This window comes from Rhineura floridana, chromosome 14 (assembly GCF_030035675.1).
Source record: "Rhineura floridana isolate rRhiFlo1 chromosome 14, rRhiFlo1.hap2, whole genome shotgun sequence".
Lineage (NCBI taxonomy): Eukaryota > Metazoa > Chordata > Lepidosauria > Squamata > Rhineuridae > Rhineura > Rhineura floridana.
Window position 1 is genome coordinate 18,814,338 of NC_084493.1, and position 22,442 is coordinate 18,836,779.

The 22,442-nt window shown below is 43.8% G+C and overlaps 1 protein-coding gene across 5 annotated transcripts in view; it reads right to left on the reverse strand.

Moving 5' to 3' along the window:
* Window positions 1-22,442, reverse strand: part of AGBL1 (AGBL carboxypeptidase 1) — a 574,659-nt gene that overhangs the window by 267,029 nt on the left and 285,188 nt on the right. For 4 of the 5 annotated variants that reach the window (XM_061595214.1, XM_061595217.1, XM_061595216.1 and 1 more), the window contains exons 20-21: window positions 17,818-17,949; window positions 7,837-8,013 (exon numbers count right to left, since the gene is read on the reverse strand). In XM_061595214.1, the coding sequence (XP_061451198.1) occupies window positions 7,837-8,013; window positions 17,818-17,949 (309 nt within the window). The remainder of the gene's footprint in view (window positions 1-7,836; window positions 8,014-17,817; window positions 17,950-22,442) is intronic. The other variant, XM_061595218.1, reaches the window with a different exon arrangement.

Genomic DNA, 22,442 nt, shown 5'->3' on the forward strand with positions numbered 1-22,442 from the left:
GTTGGCAAACACTGCTATATACTAACAGCAAACTCATTCTCCAAGTGTGGTTCCCTATTTAGCTGAGCAGCACCATCCACACACAAGAAAGAAATGTTCTGATCCAGTGGGGCTCTTCTTATGTTGGATAGACCTAGCCTTCATGTTTTTCTGTGTGATCATGGTTGTGGGAGAAGGAACTGCCAGAAAGCTGGATTGGAGGAGAAAATAATAGGCTATGTTTGAGGAACCTGCAGCCTTTACTTTCTAGAGGGGATCCAGAGCCCCTCACCTGTCCCTTCTTAGAAGCAGCATAGAGAAATAGTACAACTTTCTAGTATTTATACCAGCTAGTACTCCATGCTCTGCCCCGCAGATCTCAATCGTATTTGCATGGCTAGCAAGCAACATTCCTCAGAATAAGCAAAGGAGCCAAGACCATCATGCTGAACTTTCATCCAGTGTCGAGAAAAAAAACACTAGGGAAGTATTTTCTACTCCAATGAGATTTCCAATGTATGGTGGCCTGATATCTTGACCCTAGATAACATTTGTGTCTGTGAGGTTTGAAGAAATATGCTTGACGTTATCCAAACAGTCAGATCCAGAAAACACTTATTCAGAAGAGGAGGTACAATTATTCTGTGATTGGACTTCAGTGCTCTTTGTTCTATGAAAAAAAATGATGGGGTAGTTTTACCACTCCCATCCACTAACATTGGCTGGGGTAGGAAATATACACCCCAACAAAACTGGGTGTTTTTGCCCCACAAAACTGGGTGAAGGTCCAGGAGGAAAGGGTTAAGGATGAATGTGGACATTAAGCAAGCAAGGACCAACAACCAGCACAGCACTAGGAAAAAAATAACTGAGCAGTCATGGAGGACGTAGAGAAGTATTTTGAAACCAGGGCTGTGGAGTCAGAGACAGAGTTATGGAGTCGGAAGCAATTTTGGGTGGAGTCGGAGTCAGACAGTAGAAAAATAGAGGAGTCAGAGTAGAATCGACTCCACAGCCCTGTTTGAAACTTTGAAACTTTTTTCTAGCCCCCTCTTCATTGCAGAGCAATGAAGAGTGGGTTACAACTAATGTAATACAATTAAAACTGTACAGCATGTGCATAATTACACATATTAACCTGGTTGTAATGTATCTGATTTTATTCACCTATACAGGAGCTTTTACTAATATTACGAGTAGAGGCAGAACTGAGGACCCCAAGGGATTGAGTGTGGGGAGAGAGAAGGCCCCAGGGAAAGAAAGATAGAGAAAGGGCTCTGGGAAAGGAAAGATTGGACAAGCATTTCTTCCACCTATTTGGTTACAACCCATCTTTCCAGCCACACTTCCGTACACATTTCAACTATTTGGAGGGCATTTTACTGGTAAGTTATAAGGTATTAAAATATCAATTATTGGAAGGCAATAGCTTTATATTCTCTTATGTAGCTCCAACATAAATGTCAGTGTTAAGAAATGATATTTCATTTTGGGACTAACAAATCAGGGACTTAGTGTACGGGGGAGAAATGATTGGAACTACTTGAAAGCTGCCTGAACCAGAGAAACTGCAAACATATTTATATTCTTACGACAGAAGAGGGAAAAATACACCCCTGGGCATGTTTTAAATGTCCTCCGTCTTTTGGATAAATGGTGATGCTAAACAAAAAAAGAAAAGGGGGAAAAGATGACCTTACAATAATAATCTCATGATCCAACTGGGACTAAGCTTTCCAACATACCAAAATCATTTGCAATATGTTGTGAGCGGAAATTTTTATACCACTTTATAGCTCATCTGCTTCTTTATGGGCAAAAAAAAAAGAGGACAGGATTCCTGCCCCCCTTCCCCAACAGTGCCTCACATATACAATTGCTAGAACACTACCTATGGTTTGTGCAACATTGCCTCCACCATCGGAGACAGTATGCTTTTGAACAGCAGTTGCTGGAAATCAGAATTGGGGAGAGTGCTATGGCGCTCAGGGCTTGCTTGTGGGCTTCCCATAGGCATCATGTTGGCCACTGTGGGAACAGAGTGCTGGGCTAGATGGGCCTTTGGCCTGATCCAGCAGGACTCTTCTCATGTTGACCTGGCAGGGCTCTTCTTATGGGCTATAACTCCCATGGGGAAGGCTGATTTAGGAGACAAGGAACTGCCTTATGCTAAGTTAGACCGTTGGTCTATCTAGTTCAGGATTGCCTCTGACTACCATTTGCTGGCTGTGATGAATGGCGGACACTGGCGTTGGGGTCAGATCCTTTTTTCGGGCTTCCCACGGGTACCTGGGTGGCCACTGTGGGAACAGGATTCAGGACTAGAGGTGGGTCTTTGCCTGATCCAGAAGGGCTCTTCTGAGGTTTTTCTGATGAAGGAAGAAAATAAGCTTGGATGCATTTCTGGTATTGTCCAGAACAGTGAAGATTATCTATTAGGTAATGGTGGTCCATTTTAGTCCATGCCACTGAAAACAGACACGATGCTATGGTAATACAAAAATTGAACTGAGCATTGCAAAGTTCACATCCTTTCAGTGTGGCAGTTTTTCAGTGAGCCAATTATGATCATTCTGACTCATGCAAATGGGTTAAATGTTGTTATTTTGTACATTTCTTTACAAGGAGTTCAGGGTGGCATAAGTGATTCTCCACCCAATCCATTTTAACAATCCTGCAAAGTACCCTGGGCTGAAAAATGGTGACCACAGTCCCCCCGTGGGTTTTGTGGCTGAGAAGAGACTTGAATCTGGCTACAGTGGTGCAATGTTGATTAACATAAGAAGATTCCTGCCGGATCAGGCCAAAAGCCCGTCCAGTCCAGCATCTTGTTCTTACAGTGGCCAACCAGATGCCTATGGGAAGCCTGCAACAAGACCAGAATGCAATGGCACTCTCTGTATTTGTGATTCCCAGCAACTGGTATTCAGAGGCATACGTCCTCTGGCAGTGAAGCCATGGTTATTGGTTATTGGCTGTACTGCTCTGACTCGTTAAGTGTGCCCTTAGATGAGACTATGATATTTTGGAAGTGGGGAAGGGAAGGCTCTAAAGAAGTCATGTTCCAAGCTTCACAATGGACCACTCATGATGAATTAGGAAGAGGGGGGTCTTTTTCAGCCTGAGGGCTGCATTCCTTTCTGGGCACCTTTCCAGGAGCCACATGCCAGTGGTGGGCAGGGCCTGAGGCAAAAGGGGAGGAGCAATAAATTTGAATCTTACCTAGCTTCTTTACACTCACACACACGCCTCTCTATCCTCCATCCAGGCAAGCAAAAGGCATTATCATTTGGCCCCTGGGCTCTTCTGCCTCATACCCTGCAGAGCAAATGCTACTCAGTGTAAAGTAGGGATGGGGAACCTCTGGACATCCACAAATGGACATGTTGTTGGACTCCAACTCCCATCAGCCCCAGACAGCATGGCCAATGTTCAGGGATGACGGGAGCTGTAGTCCAACAACATCGGGAGGGCCACAGGTTCCCCATTCCTTGTGCGGACAATACTGGGCTAGATGGACCAATGGTTTGACTTGTTGCTTCTTATGTTCTCTAGCTAATGGACAACCATTTTGAACTGGATGAGAGGTTCTCATATAAGAGGTTCCAAATGAGAGGTTCTCATATAAGGCCTGCATTTCCCAGTTGGTGAATGCTTTGCCATAGAGCAAGCTTTGTGACATAGCGGACTTCAACTTAGAGCACATTTTCTTTCATAGCTTAGTGCAAGCAAACTTATGTTTCCCTCACCACTTAGTGCAAGCTTTCTTGCATGTCTGAGTCCAACTTTAGCAGTTAGGAGCACTATGCTTCTGAAGGCGTTCATCCCAAAGAGACATCATTCCATCCAAGGATGGACTGAAGGATCAGAGTGGCACAGAATGCATACGCATTTGACCTATCCTATGGCTCACAATAAACATAGGATGAGACTCTTATCATGAGGCAACCAAAGGCAGCAGCCTCAGATGGGAGATTCCAGATGCCTTTAAGGGCAGCAGAGCTGGGAGACCAAAAACACAACATACCCATGGGCCACACAACCCATGGTTCTGCTTTTGTTTCTTCGACACCCTGGTCTTCTCTGAGAGGGAGGGAGAAGATAGAAATTTAACAAAAAAACAAGCAAACCCACTAGGGAATTATCAGCCATAAGCTCCATTAGTAGGCTTCCACCCATTCCAATGACTACAGTTCAGTGACAAAGCATCTGCTGTGCATGCAGAAGCTCCCAGCTTCAGTCGCCAGCATCTCCAGATAGGGCTGAGAGTGTTTCTTTCCCGAAACCCTGGAGAGCCACTGCGGGTCAGTGTAGACAGTATTGAGCTAAATGGACCAAGGGTCTGACTCAGTGGAAGGCAGCTTCCTGTATTCCTATTATGATGTTTTAGCAAGAGAACTGCCTTCTGATCGTCTGTGTCCCACGTTAACATGTTTTTCTACGTTTATGCCGGATCTCCAGCCCCAGGCACCAAAACATCTTGAGCCTGTCCTTGGCTTGGGAAGGATGTTGGAGGTTGGACATAAAGATCAAAGCCACTCATGTTCTCCCAGCTTGCTCTAACGAGCTCTTTTGGCCCGTAATGTTGGCGCAACATTAAACCAGAGAAACAGCCTGCTTAAACCCACCTCAATTTTCACCCCTCCATATTTTGTTCTTTGTTATTGGGAATCTGCCTTTTGCAACATCCACCCATATACCCCAGGTGTTGGTTTGGAAATGGCTGTCCCTTTTCTCAGCAGTGGGATGCATTTAGTCTGTTCCAGCCAAACAGAGCAAATCCATTTCCCTCCCTGATATTCCCTTCATATGTACGCCTCTGTTTCCTGTCCTGCACAGTTGTCCTGGAATCCTGTGTGCTCTTAGAACAGCTGCTTGGTTCCTCCTTGCTACGCTTCACTGATGCATAGAGTGACAGCTCCATGGAGTTTGTAATGAGCTTCATGGTCCCTTGACTCTGATCATAAATTTGATTGCTAAATAATCACTCATTTATTTACTGGTTGCATCCATTAACATGCCTTACATAGATAAACAATGGCGTTGTATCCTTGTGTTTCTTCCTCCAACGAACTCAAAGCAATCTCTTGGGCTCCCACGCAATTCATCACCCAACCGTTGACCAGGCTCACATCTGCTGATCTGCAGGGGATGAAACTATGTACTGCTAAACACCACAGCACTAAGATGAGAGATAAAACTACCTGCCTTCAGTTGGTTCTCTGTTGAGAAATAGTAGGAATCACTGAAAAGAGTACTTAAAACAGGGGTGGCAAACCCGTGGGCTGCATCTGAACTGCCAAGACACAGGAAATGGCTCACCATCCTCACAGCTTTATCTCTGGATCTGATTGGGAAATGAAGCTCTCTGCCTGCTCTTTAGAGATCTCTAAAGGGCACACAGAGGGATCTTTTTATCTCCCATCTCAGTGCTAAGCACCACAGCACTATGATCAGAGGTAAAGCTGTCTGTCTGCTCTTTAAGACTAAAAGACAGAATTTCCACCTCACCTTAGTGCTGGGATGGAGAGAGATTATCTCTTTTATTCTTAGGGAGCAGGCAGATAGTCTTATCTCTGATCTTAGCACTATGGTGTTTAGCACTAAGATCAGGAGATACAATTTCTCTGCCAGCTCTTCAGAGATCCTCCCTAAAGAACAGACAGAAGGATCTTTTGTTTCTGATGTTAGAGTTATGTTTGTTATTCTGGGACTCAGTGAAGACCTGTTTGCCCAGGCATATTTAAGGATTTAGAGCAGGCTTTGCCAGCCTGGTGCCCTCCAGATGTTTTAGACTACTAGCCAGTATGACCCATGGACAAGGATGATGGAAATTATAGTATAAAACATTTGGAGGCCAGCAGGGTGATGATGGTTAATTTAAACTCATATCCCAACCTGTGTTTTTAGCACACACACACACACACACACACACCCATCAAGACACTGTGTAACCTATGATAGGGCGAACACTATAATCTGGGACTGCAGCCTGGCTGAGCTTGCTGAACTCCCAGAGAACTTGCTGAACTTCCAATGGCACAGGGAATGAACTAAGGGCCCCTGATGGGGTGAGGAACCTTTTTCAGTCCAAGGCTCACATTATGTTGTAGGCAACCCTAAAGGGGCCACATGCCAGAGATGGGTGGGGCCAAAAGTGGATGAAACAATGGATGCAACTCTTACCTTTATGCAGTAGCCTGTGTTCTAGCCACATGTAGTCAGACCCCCCCACACACACACACACACACACCCCTCTCTTTCTCCATCCAGGCAGGCAAGAGGTGCTACAACAGATCAAGGACACATTTCAGCCAAGCAAAAACACTTGAGGAGGGTACAGATCAGAGCCAATGAGGGATGGGAAGAGTCCATGATCTAGGGAACGTCAAGAGCATGGATGGAAAGATCTGCCAATTTCAGTTCTCTGTTTCTATTTTTTCCAATCTTGAACTCAGTTCCCCTCATTTCTGCAGCAATTTGCTGGGTTTTTTTAAAAAAAAATCCTCATGAAATTCATCAGCTTTTTCAAGCAAATCAACTCATTTCTGTATGCAGTTTTGACTAATATACACATTTTTGCAAGCAATTTCCCCTAATGTAATTCATTTTTGTACATTATTTTCAGCACCGGGACAAGTTCAAAGTCCTAGTTTTGGTGTACAAAGGCCTATGCAGCCTGGAAGCAGGATACCTGAAAGATCATCTTACCCCTTATATACCCAATTGACCACTGCGCTTTGCAGGTGAGGGTCTCAAAATCAAAATGCTCCCACTTCCCCTGGCCTTTTCGCATGCCACTTCGCTTTATACCGACCTCCCTCTCCTTCCCTTGAATGGCCAAAAGGCAAAAGGCACAACATAGTTACGAGCTGCCTAGATGGAGAGGCAACCATATGGAAGCTGCTCAGCGTTCTTTGGAGGAAGAGCTGGGTATAAATAGAATTAATCAACAAAAGAAAGACACAGCTGCTAGGCATAAGAACTTCTCTCTTTTTGGCAGGCGGTGGGTAGGGTCAGATCTGGCAATCCTAACCCACACCCCATTGTGTACTAAGAAAACGTCTGTCCAATATATACTAGCGGAAGGAGACTTTGTAATTTAATCAGGAGAATGAGCAGAATAATATGTTTGCGAGAACTCATGCTTGCCCTTCTGAAGGGTGGAGATTTGGTTTTAATTAAATTACAAGTGCTCCTTGTTAATATAACCACCAAAACATTTATTCTTTGGCCCCAATCCCTTTCCTCCTGCACGCAAGATTCATGCCTGGGTCTTCCAGTGAACAAGGACCTCTTTTTCAGGACACAGCCTTACAAGTGGCCCACCTCAGGGAAAAGAATTTGATGTCCTTCTGAAGGGCAGCAAACTGTCAAGTGTTTACTTTATGACTTTATTTTTACCACGGAAGGTTCCATTTGGAATTTCTCCTTCAAGAATCAAAATGTTTTAGGCCATTCCTAGTCTTCCCACTTTACCTACAGCTATGAGATACACCTCTATAGCTGAGCCAAAATGGAAGAGTGAATTTTGCAAGTATTTTCCCCTCTTTGTATTTGTGCTAGGAAAGTTGTATGGAAGTGTTCACAGTGTTGTTTTTTCCTCCTCCATGCACAGTGAGGATAGTATGAGGGCTTTCCCTACCCTTATTGATACTGCCACTTACATCTGATCGGCTATGTAGTATTATGACATCATGTTGGCTACAGGATCCCAGATTAGTTGGGATTAATAGCAAGGAGAAAAAAGAAACATGGTGTTTTTTAAAAAAATTAAAAATAAAATGGCACCTGCCTGAGCACAGATGAAAAGACAGATACAAAAAAAGTTCATTGTCTAAGGAAGTGTCACAGTACCTTGTAGAGGCCATGGCTGCAACCACAATAAGAGCTTTCCATGGTATAGCTCCTCAGCACTCCTATTTCCCGCCAAACCGCTACCCGTGCTGTCGAGTCACGTGACTTCTCCACTAGGAAGCTGCAGCTGCTCATGAGAAATGCAGGAGCCACTTTATCCAAGATCTTCGGCAGGGTCTGCAACACACACACACACGCACACGATAAATCCATAATCACCAAAATGGGTTCTTTGTTGGATTTTTAGAAAATTTAATGTAGTGCTCAAGGGACTAAGCTATGCTCTGGGATAGCCCAAGTTTAAGGCTGGGGGAAAGTTGTAGCTCGGTGGTAGAGCATCTGCTTTGCATGCAGAAGATCCCAAGTTCAAACCCTGGAGTCTCCAGGTAGGGCTTGGAAAGACTCCTGTCTGAAATCTGGAGAGCCACTGCCAGTCAGTGCCAGCAATACTGAGCTAGATGAACCAATGGTCCTGCCTCTCCCTTTTTCCCACACACCCAGCCAAGTAGGCTGCCAGAAAATACTTCTGCCCAAATTCAACATTTCCCATATCTCTTTTCACCTTTAGGCTAGACAACTGGAGAGCCGCACAGCAAGACTCAAGAAGCCAGATTTTATTGAGAGGCTTTTAGTTGCTGACTGACTCCCCCTATTGTAAGGATTACCAAAAGTTTTAAAGATGAATGAAAAACAGAACAAAAGAGCTCCATATTGATTCATTCATTTCCCTTATGCATACACTGAGCAGGAGGCATTAGTAAGTAGGGATGGAAGGATCTGTCAGTTTTGGTTCTCCCAGTTTCTCATTTTTTCCAATCTTAAATTCAGTTCTCTACATTTCTGCAGCAATTCGTGATTTTTTTAAAAAAAGCATCATGAAAATTCTCTAGGATTTTAATGACAATTTCTCCTACTAAACACATTCTTGTACACAGTTGTGCACATTTTTGCAATGTAATGCATTTTTGTATGTTATTTTCACCAATATATTCATTTGTATTCACACTTTCCCGTAATATATGAATTTTTGCAAACAGTTGGAGAACTGCAATGCAAAATTTGGATCAGTGTGAATTTCGAAGGATGGCTGTGTTTTGGTTCTCATATTGCTTCAGAAAGTGCAGATTTGATCAATTCAGCTTTAAATGCAAACTGTATTGAATTTCTCACCCTTCTCTATTAGTAAGTAGTAGCAGTAGGAGAGAAATTGATGGGGAGCAAATTCAGGACAGACAGAAAGTGCTCAATCACACACAATACATCATTGATTTATGGAATCTAGGGTCACAAGATGTTACGATTTCCACTGGCCCAGAAGGCTTTTTTGAGGGGATTAGAAAAAGGATGGTAGTCTCCCAATGGCCATCAGCCATAACCGTTTGGATCTCCTTGCCCAGTGATATTAAGCAGGGGCTTTCACGGTATTCTTTTCAGTACCTGCTAAGCCTTTTTTGTTTATGCAAGCCTGCCCAGATATGTAAAATTGGTATTATTTTAACATTGTTATAGCACTGAACGGAGAGGGGTTGTTCTGGATGATGTCTTTGGGTCCCATCCAAGCCTGTGGTTTTCTGTCTGTAAGATGGGAGTCTGTACCAGAAAGAACTGCAGAAGTAGTCAAACCAGTCTCTTTCTTAAGATAATGGCCCTGGTCAAGCCTGTTCATGATTAAAGAGCTGCCCACAACTAGCGAGTGATGCCTCCAGAAGGAGGAGGGGTTAGACCTTCCCCCCCAACCTGGCTGGAGGTAGGAGAACAGTAGGTCAGAGGTAGCCTGAGGATTACAGTAGTCTAGTCTGGATGTAACCAGGGCATGAGTAACTAAGGCTGCATTCAGACATGGGGGCCACATTCACACCACACACATATTCTACTACTATTCCGCTTTAAAGAGCCATGACTTCCCCCAAAGAATCCTGGGAAGTATGATTTGCGAAGGGTGCTGAGAGTTGTCAAGAGACCCTTATTCCCTTCACAGAGCTACAATTGCTAGAGTGGTTTAACAGTCAGTTCCTCTTTCCAGGTAACTCTGGTTTCTCAGGTCCTGGTCCAACACCCTAAACCACTACACCACACTGGCTCTCAACATTCCCAAACAGGACAAGCTGCCTTTAGAATGGCTTCTGAGTCAGACTTGCTTGCTTGTTTGAATAACTAGGAGACTCTGCTGTAGCTACTTCTCAGGCTAGCTACAGATTGCCTTTGCCTTTGTTTACCTCTGCCTCGACAGGGGTCATGTAGGATAAGGGCATCAATGACTACTAACCCTGATTCAGTTCAGCCTCCACTGTCAAAGGCAATATGTTTCTGAATGCCAGTTGCTGGAGACCACAGGTCCTCAGGTCCTGCTTGTGGGCTTTCCATAATGGGTGTCTAGATTACCACTGTGAGAACAGGATGCTGGACTAGATGGGCCATTGGCCTTACCCAGTAGGCTCTTCTTATGCTCTTATGAGTTAGGTCCAACATCTACCTGGATGAGAAGCAATCATGGAAACCATGCCCCTAGATGCCTGCCAGTCTCATTCAAGTGTGGATCACCCACAAAATGGAAAGCATAGAAGTACCACTAGACCAGCCTCCGCCAACCTGGTGGCCATGCTGGTTGATGTGAGTCGTAGCCCAAAACTTATTGAGGGCACCAAGTTGGCAAAGACTGCACCAGGGCAGGATGGGTGAGAATTTCAATTCAGTTTGCATTTAAAGCTGAATCTATCAAATCCGCACTTTCCAAAACAACATGAGAACCGAAACACAGCCATCCTTCAACATTCGCACTCATTTGAATTTGGCCATGTAGTTGGCTAACTAAAAGTTTACAAAAATGCATATATTAGGGAAAGATGTGTGGAACATAATGTGAAAATAGCATGCAAAAATGTTATATGATGAGAAATGGCTTACAAAATGTGTACATTGGTCAAAACTGCCTACAAAACCGTGTTTATTAGGAGAAATTAGCACTAAAATGCTGGAAATTCTCGTGAGAATTATTTTTTAAAAAATTGCAAATTGCTGCAGAAATGTGGAGAACTGAATTTAAGATTGGAAAAATGAGAAACTGACAGAATTGAGACTGACAGATCTTTCCATCCCAACTAGTTAGGGCCTATATCTCTGCTAAGTGGCCCAGAGAGGAGAGGTTCCCGTTCAGACCCGTCTGCTCTGGGCAAACAGTATTTCCTATCCTCAAGCCCTATCTTTATTATATTTATTGTAATGCATGTCATTACTCCATGGCATACGTGGTTCTTCCTCTCCCCCATTTTATCCTCACAACAACCTTATGAGGTAGGTTAGGCTATTGTACAACAACCGGCCCAAGGTCATCCAGTGAGCTTTGCAGCTGACTGAGGATTTGAATCCTGATCTCCCAGGTCCTAGTGTAATACTCTGACCACTCCACCACACTATCTTACAGAAGAAAACCTTTCCCAGAGGTAGCCATTTGCTTTCTGGTTCACACAAACATTTGTCTTGCCACTGTGGGGAACAGGATACCAGACTAGGTGGACCTTTGGTATGATCCATCAGATTTTTTTTTGTATTCTTAATAGCAGAACAAAAAGAGAGTGCCTAATAGGGGTTCATAATATCAGCTATTCTGATTTTCCTGCAAATTGCAGCTGGAGATAAGTTGTGTCCTCCTAAAGTCCCTGTGTATCCATTGCTAATTTAATACACACACACACACAAATAAATACTTCATGCAAAACTGATAGACTTTATACTCTAAATACTCTTCTGGAGAAAATTGTTACAATATCTGTTAGGGGAGTATTTAGTCCTTCTATACACCTTCTCTCTTTACTTGAGGAAATATCGCCACCTATGGTCACAACAAGGAACAAACTCCTTTTCACTGATGAATTGTGCTGGCTTGCTTTCACGTCTCATTCCCAATGGCCAGTAGATTTTCTGATGGTCATGTCTTTTTCTTTCTTTTTTGCCTACAGTTAATAGTATTGACTGATGCTAAAAGATTCTGTCTCACCGCTCAGGAGAAATGCATGGATCCAGAAGCTATATTGACCATTATAAACTGGCAACAGTGAGCAACAGATTTTTTTTAAAAAGCACTGTATATTTTGCATCCTGTTTCTCTCTTTGTTTCACACATGCACACACACACACACACACATGTGGCCTCTCTTACTGAGAGGCATGCAGGCACATTGAAATGTATCCTCTTGCACGCAGATACGTCACAAAGGCACACAAGGTGTCATTGAAGCAGAACAGAATAAGTGTTATATAGGGAATCCACTTGTGCATTGCCAAAAAAAGAGGAAATGCATCACAAACAAAAGGATGAAAGAGGGTGCCTATTTGCATGACATTTGCATATGCTGATTTGCTTTGCTTCTCCAAAAAAAATCAGTTGCTATCGTCTAAATGAAAATGCAGTACATACCATACCATAGCGGAGAAGACTGTGACCAGATGGCCTGTGTGTCTGCTCTGTCTGCTGTCCTGGCACTGCTGACTGCTGACAGACAACTTCAACTCCTGCTCTCCCTTCTTAGGATTTTTTATTTTTAAACCGGACTTGGACCAGCCAGTCTTTCAAATCTCCTGTGAAGTAGGACACTCAGCTACTCTAACTATTAGCTTTTGATTCGCTCAGCCAGGGAGGTCAAAGCTGCACAAACCTGTTTTCTCCCTGTCTTGACCTGCCTTATTTCCAGACATAATTTGCTTAGGAAAACATCCACCAGTAGCTAAAATTGATCGTGGAGCCTGATCAGTAAGACCAGCCCGATCACAATGCCAACTGGAGAAATGACTAGTATCATAATGTTCTTATAGGAATCTATGCTGCAGACTTTTTAATGATGCCAGGAGTCCCTTCACACCTCCAGCCACCTTTCATCAAGGGTTCAATAAACCAGTGTTGAGAAATTAAGTGATTAGCCATGGAGGCATGACCCAGCTCTGGTTGTGGAGAGCCTCAGTTGTCAACATCCTATTTTTCTTCTCTTGAAGTTCTGGCTGGACTGCAAGCTGCACTGCCTGTTGACCACAGAAAAAGGCTTCCCTTGCTCTTGTAGCAAGTGAAGCTTTTTTTGCAGCAGCAACAGGAGAAAATAACAATGACCACCTGCTAATGTTTGCAACAGGGGCTAAAGGGGAAAAATCTGGCAATGCTAAGTTCTCACCTTAGCTTGTCAGCCTTGAGTTCCTTAGACATCATTCTTCAAAGACTGTTAGGAAGTTGCCTTATATCAAGTCAGACCATTAGTCCATTTAGCTCAGTACTGTTGACTGACAGCGACTCTTTTCTCCAGGGTTTCAGACAGGGAGTCACTTCCAGTCCTGCTTGGAGACACCGGGGATTGAACCTGGGACCTTCTGCAAGCAAAGCAGATGATCTACCACTGACCTACAGTGGATTTGCTGGGGATACAGGGTTTGTTGGGGATACAGGGTTTGTTGGGGATACAGGGTTTGTTGGGGATACAGGGTTTGTTGGGGATACAGGGTTTGTTGGGGATACAGGGTTTGTTGGGGATACAGGGTTTGTTGGGGATACAGGGTTTGTTGGGGACATCCAGTTAATATGGACTTGCCTTTGGCTTGACACTGTAATTAGCACTGATCCATGGCTTGGGCGGAGTTCTGCCAGCATGCTTCTGAGACACAATGGGATGTTCTAAAGATATTCAACATCCTCCTTTTCCCTAGTAGTCATTCAAACACATAAATGCCCACACAAATGCCACAAACCTCAGATCCACTCAGGCACTAGGGAAGGGACATAGCTCAATGGCAGAGCATCTGCTTTACACACAGAAGGCCCCAGGTTCAATCCGTGGCATCTCTAGGTAGGGCTAGGATTGTCACCTGCTTGAAACCGTGGACAGCCACTACCAATCACTGTAGACAATACTGAGCTAAATGGACCAAGGTCTGACTCGGTGTAAGGCAGCTATCTATGTACCAGGGACTGAACCTTCAGCATGCAAGGGGAAGGACCATAGCTCAGTGGAAGAGCATCTGCCTTGCATGTAGAAAGTCCCAGGTTCAATCCCCAGCATCTCCAGTTAAGGCTGGGAGTAGACCCTCCTCCATCTGAAACCCTGGAGAGCCACTGCCAGTCAGTGTAGACCAGCCTTTCCCAACCTTTGGGTCCCCACATGTTGTTGGACTACAATTCCCACCATTCCTCACCACTGGCCATACTGGCTGGGGCTGATGGGAGTTGTAGTCCAACAACATCTGGGGACCTAAAGGTTGGGAAAGGCTGGTGTAGACAACACTAGGCTAGATGGACCAATGGTCTCACTCAGTATAGGGCAGCTCCCTATGTTCCTATATTCATTTTTTGTGAAGGTCTATTTTCTTCTTGTCTTTGCCCAGCCCAGCCCAACTAAGGCACGATGAAAAACTACATGCAGATTCCCCAATTCAATTTAGCTGCTTAAGACAATTTAGCTCCTTAAGACAATGGGAAGTATCTTTACAATCAACCTTTTTTATTTTAATTAAATAAAAATGCTGATAGGTGAGTGGAACATAAGTGTGTGGAGTGCTCATTTGTAAACATTAGCAAATACGAATTTAATATTCTGTTTGTTCTAACCATGTTCCTCAGGTCTCAAGCTAATGGTTCTTTCCCCTCTGTTTATTTTCTCATTAATTATCTTTTAATTGTACATCTCCAAAAAAAACCCAACAAACAACAAACAGATCCATTTGTAACAACGTGCCAAAATGATTGTTAGGGAGAAATACTCTTTTCATTCTGTTTTTCCTCAGATATATCCAAGGAGGTCATTTGAAGCTATAGAAGCCTTTCTTACCTTTGAGGGAAACCAAACTTCCAGGAGCTTAAGGAATGTTACCTTCAATATTCATCGCATTCTAATCTCACAACAGTCTCTGTTTTTCAGGTAGGCTGGAAATAGAGATGGCAAGTTGCCCAAGACCCACAGCAACATCGATGGCTGAGAAAGGTCCTGCACCAAAGGTCTCCAACATTCAAATCCAGCAATCTATTGAAGAATGCCACTTTATTGACTCAGACCCATGCTTTCTGTGGTCTTTGGCATAACCCATGCATCTCATTTCCCTTGGAATTAGCCTCAATATGTGCACCTGCAATGAATTCTTCCTCTTCCTCTGTAAACCCTCAGATTGATCTTCTTCTCTATACTCTGACTGGCTGTAGATCTCCAAGATGTCAGGCAGGGGACTATCCCAGACATATCACCTGAGATTCTCTATCAGGAGATGCTGATGACTGAAGTGGGAACCTTTTGCATGCAAAGCATATGCTCAACTAAGGGCCCTTTTATCAAAATATGATGCTCCTTTTCCTTTTACAACTGTCAGTAATACTACCTTACAATAAAGTAGACTTCATTCAAAGGTTCATTCCCTCTTCTATATTATACAGCCATGAGAGTGTCTATATACTTTAGCCAGCATGGATTTTTCACATTCCACCATGTTAAATTGAAAATACCCCCATGCCATTCTGCTGCTTCCCATAAGCTCATTTCAAAACAAAACCTTACAAAACCTATAGTCCTGAACTCAGAAATGCTTGCTTAACAACACTCTAGGTTTTCATGGCGATGCACAAAACACTCAGAGAGAATCCAGAGTTCAAAGTCTAAACCACAACTAAACATATCTTAGACCTCTGCTGGACTTTTTTCTGTCAGTGGTCTCATAATTTGTTGGAATTAGTTAAAAATCAGCCATGTTCACAAAGTACCTGTAATCCTACTATTGATCTTGCCCTATACTCTGACCTTCATCTTCTGTAGTTTAAAAGCGGGGGGGGGATGCATGGTTGATTTTTAATTTTTAGGAAAATTAACATTGGAGTCTATGATACCAAAGGCATGCCAGTAAGCATCAACTGTCAGTGTTCTAAAAGCCAGACTAACAGGTGTTTGGCTTGGCTAATCAGGGGGCCACGCCCATGCCAGACATATATTCCACTTTAAACAATCATGGCTTCCCCCAAAGAATCCTGGCAACTGTAGTTTGTGAAGGGTGCTAAGAGTTGTCCGGAAACTTCTATTCCCCTGACAGAGCTCCAGTGACCAGAATGGTTTAACAGCCGGCCCCTCTTCCCAGAGAATTCTGGCAATTGTAGCTCTGTGAGGGGAATAGAGTTAACTCATGAGTGGAGTCAAGGACAGAGCAACATCTGTCTCTTTCACTCCCAAAGAGGAGAGATGATTCCTGCTAAAAGTTGTGGAAGGCAGTTCAGAAGATGGTGGGGCAACCCTGTTAGGAAATAGGCTTCATAACATCTAGGTGTTGATGTTTAATGCCTCCACTGTCAGACTGCAATAGAAGTTTGCTTCTGGCTCAACCATTGCAGATTCAAGGCACACACCTCAACTGCTGGAAGGCAGCCCTTTGATTCTCTCTATACACTTGCCAACTTCCCCTGGTTTCCCAAAGTTCAATGGCAGCAAAGCTCCAGAAGATGTGCTGACGGTAAACTTTTTCCCACCCTATACCCCCCACCCCCCCAACAACAGCAACAACAACTGTATCTTGGTCAAGCTAAGGGAGGCCGTGTGAAATATTTCCTCTGGTCAGTGTTTCACCTTCCATTGAGTCCTATATTAAGATTGCTTTGGGAAATACTTTCCCTTTAAATTATAGCAGGTGCAGCTAACCCTTACCACTGCAAAGTCAATACATTCAGCCACAGGTATTTACAATAACTTTATTCCTCACACACAAAAAAGAGGCTCAAGAAAAGCAATTTCATTCTACACACAGACCCTTGGGTTTCCATTTTTCTTTTCCAACTGGCATTCAACACACCATGGCTTTTGATCATGTGCAATCTTATTTGGGTTGTTCAGGAGTGGGACTGCTTTGCCTTTTTAGCTTTTTTATATGTACTTCTGCAAACCTTGGGGTTTTCCTGAACACACTGATCCCTCTTTCTTGTTTCTCAGTGACCCTGTGTGGTTCCATTTCTGTTGGCACTCAGCACCTGCATTTGCTATTAGATGAAACAATTCAAAAATCTAAAGCAAAAATGGCCAGGGGTGCCTGTAGTCTATGTATTAAGATCAAAATGGAAAAGAAAGCAGAAATTGCTGCAGTTCATATATTCATCTGTGGTCAGGAATGGAAATCAGTCAAGGGAATGCAACTGGTATTCATTCACATCATTTTTTTATGTTGGCAAATGATAACATAATTCATGTATTTTTACATTGTTCTGATGTTTCATTTACATTGGAATTAATGTAAATTATGTAAGTTATGTAAATAGTCACATAACTTGCATAACTTACATTAAATAGCAGACAGCGAGACAAGTAACATAATATTTGGGGGAAACCAACCTGCTGAGGAATGGAAACAGTGCTGCTTTGGATGAATACAGGTTGGAACAGAAATCGCTGCATTCTTATATCCCCGCTAGTCAGTGATACTATCAGTATTCTGTGGGAGGGATTCAAGCACACATTGGGAAAGCACTTTGTTGCCCCTAGTGCAACAAATCCACTTTAGAAAAAGAAACAGAGTTCTTTGCAGTTAAGAAAGGAACAGGGAAATGCACTGAAAATTGTGGAATGAACAAATGATCAATGGGAAGATATATAAACACCTTCCAAGAAAATCAGGATGAATGCAGGTGGGATGCTCATTGTCAAAGAACCTCCCTGCACACAAATGAGAACAAATGCTCAATAAAGATCAGATACAACCTAACCTCCGTGTAAGCTTTGTGCAAGCAAATGAGGATGCTCAATAGGAAGCTACCTTATACTAAGACCATTGGTCCATCTACCTCAGGACTGCTTACACTGACTGGCAGCAGCACTCTAGGATTGTAGATGGGAAGCCTCTCCCAGCTGTACCTGGAGATGCCAGGGATTGAACCTGGGACCTTCTCCATGCAAAGCAGATGCTGTACCACTAAGCCATGGCCCTTCTGGGGGAGCAGCAGGGAGTTTATGTGCAGAGGTATGTGCTGTAAGAAGCATGTCTTACCCTGTATCCGACATCCTCAGTGACAACAGTTGTGTCAACAGTGCGTCCTGCCTGCCACAAGGTCTCCTTTATGCTGCATCCATAGAGGAATACATTCTTCCTCTGAGAATGACCGTGGTAGTCACAAAACACCTGAGGATGAGAGAAAAGAAAGCTGCTAAATCTTGCTGTCTCACAGGAAAGACTTGAGTAGTTGCTAAGAAACAGTTAGTGGGCCAAGAACTGTGTAGAAAGCTAGAAATGGAGAAGCTTGCCTGGTCACCTCTGCTGAATACAGCATTACCTCCAGGCAACCATGCATGAAGAAGCTGGTTCTACTGGGGGCAGCTGAAATGCCACAAGTGACTACCCAAGGCACAGAGAGGTTAGCAACAATGGATCCATCATTCCCTGGATGGTTGATCCCAGAGGTTTGGGATAGTGCAGTGCTGAAAATTCTGTTTTGTTTTGTTTCAGCCATTTATGGGATGATTTGAGACAAATCAAAGTTCCTCCGATCTGGGAGGGAAAAAGAATTTTCTCCAGAACGTTCACAGGTGGGAGAGGGCTGCCGATTACCTTAAAATTCAAGGCTTAAATATATGAGGTGGCCGATGGTTTGGGGCACTTTTGAAAAAAAATAAAAAAGGGCCACACATCACTCCCGGTAGCATGAGGCCCTCCATCCATCCCACAAGCACTTACTCAAACAGGGTGAAGACTGGCAGCTCCAATGCAGGTGGAACAGTGAATCCGCTCTGGGTTTTCGTTCAGACTTTCAAGGAGAAGTTCAAGATGCTGAACCTATTTTGGGAATATGTTTCAGCACCCTGGATAGCTCCTCAAAAGTCTGTTCTAAAACCTGGAGTGGATTCACTGCCCCGCTGACACCAGAGGCACAGATAACCACTGCTCTGATGGCTTCAACACAACATGGCACAATGTGGTGTTGCATTGCTCCCAAGCCACACCAAGAAGTATAGCCAGGAAACAGCCAGCCACATGTCCTGGAGTGGCTTGGGAAAGAAATGACCATGAGTCACCATACTCAAGCTACTCCAAGAAGTGTAGCCATCCGTTTCTTGCCACTTTTTCTGGTGTGGTTTGGGATTATTGCAGTATCACATGGCATCACTCTGAAACCATTCTAATAACTTCAGGTGGTAGGAAAGGCAATATGTCTCTAAATACCAACTGTTGGGAATCACGACTGAGGAGAGAGCACTATTGCGCTCAGGTCCTGCTTGTGGCTTCCCACAGCCATCTGATTGGCCCCTTTGAGAACACGATGTTAGACTAGATGGGCCTTTGCTCTGATCCGGAAGTGCTCTTCTTATGTTCTTATGCAGAGAGTATCCCTGGGAGCAGTGTGTTTAAAAGTTTGAAAATGAGTCCAAAGATCTCACCCAACTTGTATAGTGAAGGTAAGTAGCAGCTCACCCATATATGAAGATTCGGGAGAAAAATTCCAGGACCCAAGTAATCAAGAGAATATTGCACCCCATTTTTTTGTGCGAGTACAATACATTTGGGAAACTGAGTGCTCCTCCAGATGGGCGTTGTTTTTTGGAAGGGGTATTCAATAACATGGCACTGACACAATAATAGTGCATTAGCGGTGGATTTATACTGGAACATCCACACATTATTGTTATTAGTTATTCTCTGGCACTTCCCCAATGTTACTGCTTTATTGCTGTATGGAGGGAACACTCTTGCATTGTAGCACAACAAAAGCAAAGCAACAACAATAGAACACATCCCAGAACATTTGTGGTATAAAAAGTTCCCCACCTCTGCATTATGGGGTCCTGCAAGATTCTATTTTGTATCTCATGCTCTTTAGCATCTACAGGATACCACTGGCAAGGTCATCCAAGGATGTAGGGTAGGGAAGTGCAAAATGTTAACTGTGGACCTGCTGGTCCACTTCTGTTGATGTTATAACCACCATCTCTTTCTCCAAACATTCTAGGAACTCAAGTTTGATGAAATTGCTGAGACTATTGATTCATCTAGCTCAGTACTGTCACCACTGACTTGCAGTGACTCTCCAGGGTTTCAGGCAGGATATCTTCCCAGACCCACCTGGAAACGACGGAGATTGAATCTGGGACCTTCTGCACGCTAAGCAGGTGATCTACCACTGAACTATAGCCCATCACCAATTCCTTGTTAGAGACTCCTGGCAGCTCCCCTTGCATAACTGCAGCTCCCAGGGTCCATAGGAAGAAGAAATCACTCTCAAACCAGTTTAATTCTAGAGTGCAGATGCAACCTCTGAGGATAAGTTCACGATAACCTCCTCTGCAATAACAGGGCAATTCATCAGCCTCTTTTTTGGCTTCCAAACCTTTCCTGTTATCCTTGAAAGAACTGAAACCTGCACTTTATGAATCAATTAAGGACCACTCGGTTTTCTTTCAATCCAGAGCTCATACCACACAATTTGCAGGAATGCATAAGCATACAATTATGCGAACCGCAATCGTACACTGTTATTTCATTGTGCACATCTTGGTGAAGCAAGGAACAGTGCATGACCTTCCTCCGTGGCAAATAGTTATGCTTCTCCCCATTTAATCTGCCTGTCTAATCTGTCTGCCAAGCTTCCGCTGTTGTACGCATATATGTGATGGTTGTTTTCCCTTCATCGAGACCACCTTTATATGCAGTTATCGACTCTGATCAGAGTGAAAAATCAGGGTTTATTGACGCAAGAGGCAAATATTGACCTGAGCTTTTGAAGAACAATCAATCGTCCAGTTTGCTCAGATGGGAAGTCAATATCCACCGGTGCTACATAAGTTCTCCACATCTTCAGTACAGTATTGGTAAATCTCTAACTTACAAGCATAGGTTATGTAAGGGCTCAGTTGACTCTTTCAGCTAATGTCAACAAGAAGGAAGAAGACTTCAGGGAAAGCTCAGCAGTGCAGTCAGTCTCTGATCCTCCAGGACTGCTTCCCTTGAATCTAGGAGCTTTGAGGAAATATGAGAGGGGACAGTGGTGGGCAGATGAATCTGAGCAGGGGTGGAGAGCCTCAGGTCTGGGGGACAAATTTGGCCCACCAGGCCTCTCTAACATGCCCTCGGGAGTCTCTCCAAGTTATGTGCCTTCCCCAGGCCACATTCCCTTCTTCCCAGGCTTCACCTCTCACAGGTCCTGCTTCATGCCCTCCTTGAGTGTTTTTGCCTGGCTGGAAATGTCCTTGCACTGAAATCAGTCTTCTTGCTTTCCTGGATGGAGAGACGTGTTTGTAGGAATCTCTGGCTTCTGGGTGGCTGAAATGTACCCTACTGTCCAAAGGTAAGAATCGCTACTGTTTCTCCACCACTTTTGATACTGGCCTTGCCCATCGCTGGTATGCAGCCCCCAGAAGGTTGCCCATGAGGCAAAGTGGTCCTCAGGCTGAAAATGGTTCCCCACCCCTGAGTTATAACAGTGAAGGAAAAGGGTCCACTCAGTTAGTAGTAAGACAGAGAGAGGTCCCTCCATAATTAACTGCTGGGCACAGGAATCACCTCCTTCTGTTCCAAACCAAAATGGCTTATGGGCTACATATAAATCAGGTGTGGGGAACCTTGGGCCCAGGGGCCAAATGTGGTTTCTCTGTCTGACCCTTGGAACTCTCCCCAGGCCACACACCCTCCCTAAAGGCCATACCCTTTACTGCCCTGCTTTGTACCCCAAGTGTAATGTGTCTTTGAACTCTGATCATGTCTCTTGCTTGTCTGGATGGAAGTTAGGGACAGATGAGTGAATGTGTTCAGAAGCTAGCCTAGGGTACAAAGATGACATCATCATTCACTGCTCCACCCACTTTTGCCTCTCACTCCGTCCACCACTTGTGGTCCTCGAAAAGAACTGTGGCCCTCAGGCTGAAAAAGATCCCCCATCCTTGATGTAAATGATAATACCCAGTGGGTGAGGTTGATTGCATGGGTCTATGCCACCTGATCAACATGCAGCCAAGAGACCAGGTGAAGTCACATCTTAAAGACTCACAGAATCAGCCACATCCATGAGGTTGTGTCATTTGTATGCATCCCACAACTACAGCGGATCATCCCATGTGGAAAAGAATCCACACCAATGGGGCTATATATAAGGAGTATACATACACACACACACAATTATTATTATTATTATTATTATTATTATTATTATTATTGTCTTTATTTATACCCCGCCATTTTTCCAAAACTGGAACTCATGGCGGCTTCCAGATAAAAAATACATATAATTAAAAACATACAAAATCTACATTAAAATAAGATTAAACTATTTCCAATATTAAAACCATACACACATACAGCTAAAAGAGTTCATACTAGTTTAAAAATAATATAATAGACATTAGCAATGCAGCACCCTTCAACCCCTATCCTTAGCCTTCAATTCCAAAGGCTTGTTGGCGGAAGGACTGCAAGGAGGGGGTCATTCTTACCTCCCTAGGAAGGGAATTCCAAAGCCTAGGGGCAGCCACCGAGAAGGCCCACAAGTGTGTATATGCACAGGCATACAAATACAGGTAGGTGTGTGCATGAGTTTAGGTGAACAACTGTCCAAACTTTGGTGAATGTCAACATTCACACATGAATTCACAGTTTTTGGACATTCAGCAAGATTTCCCAGTACATCT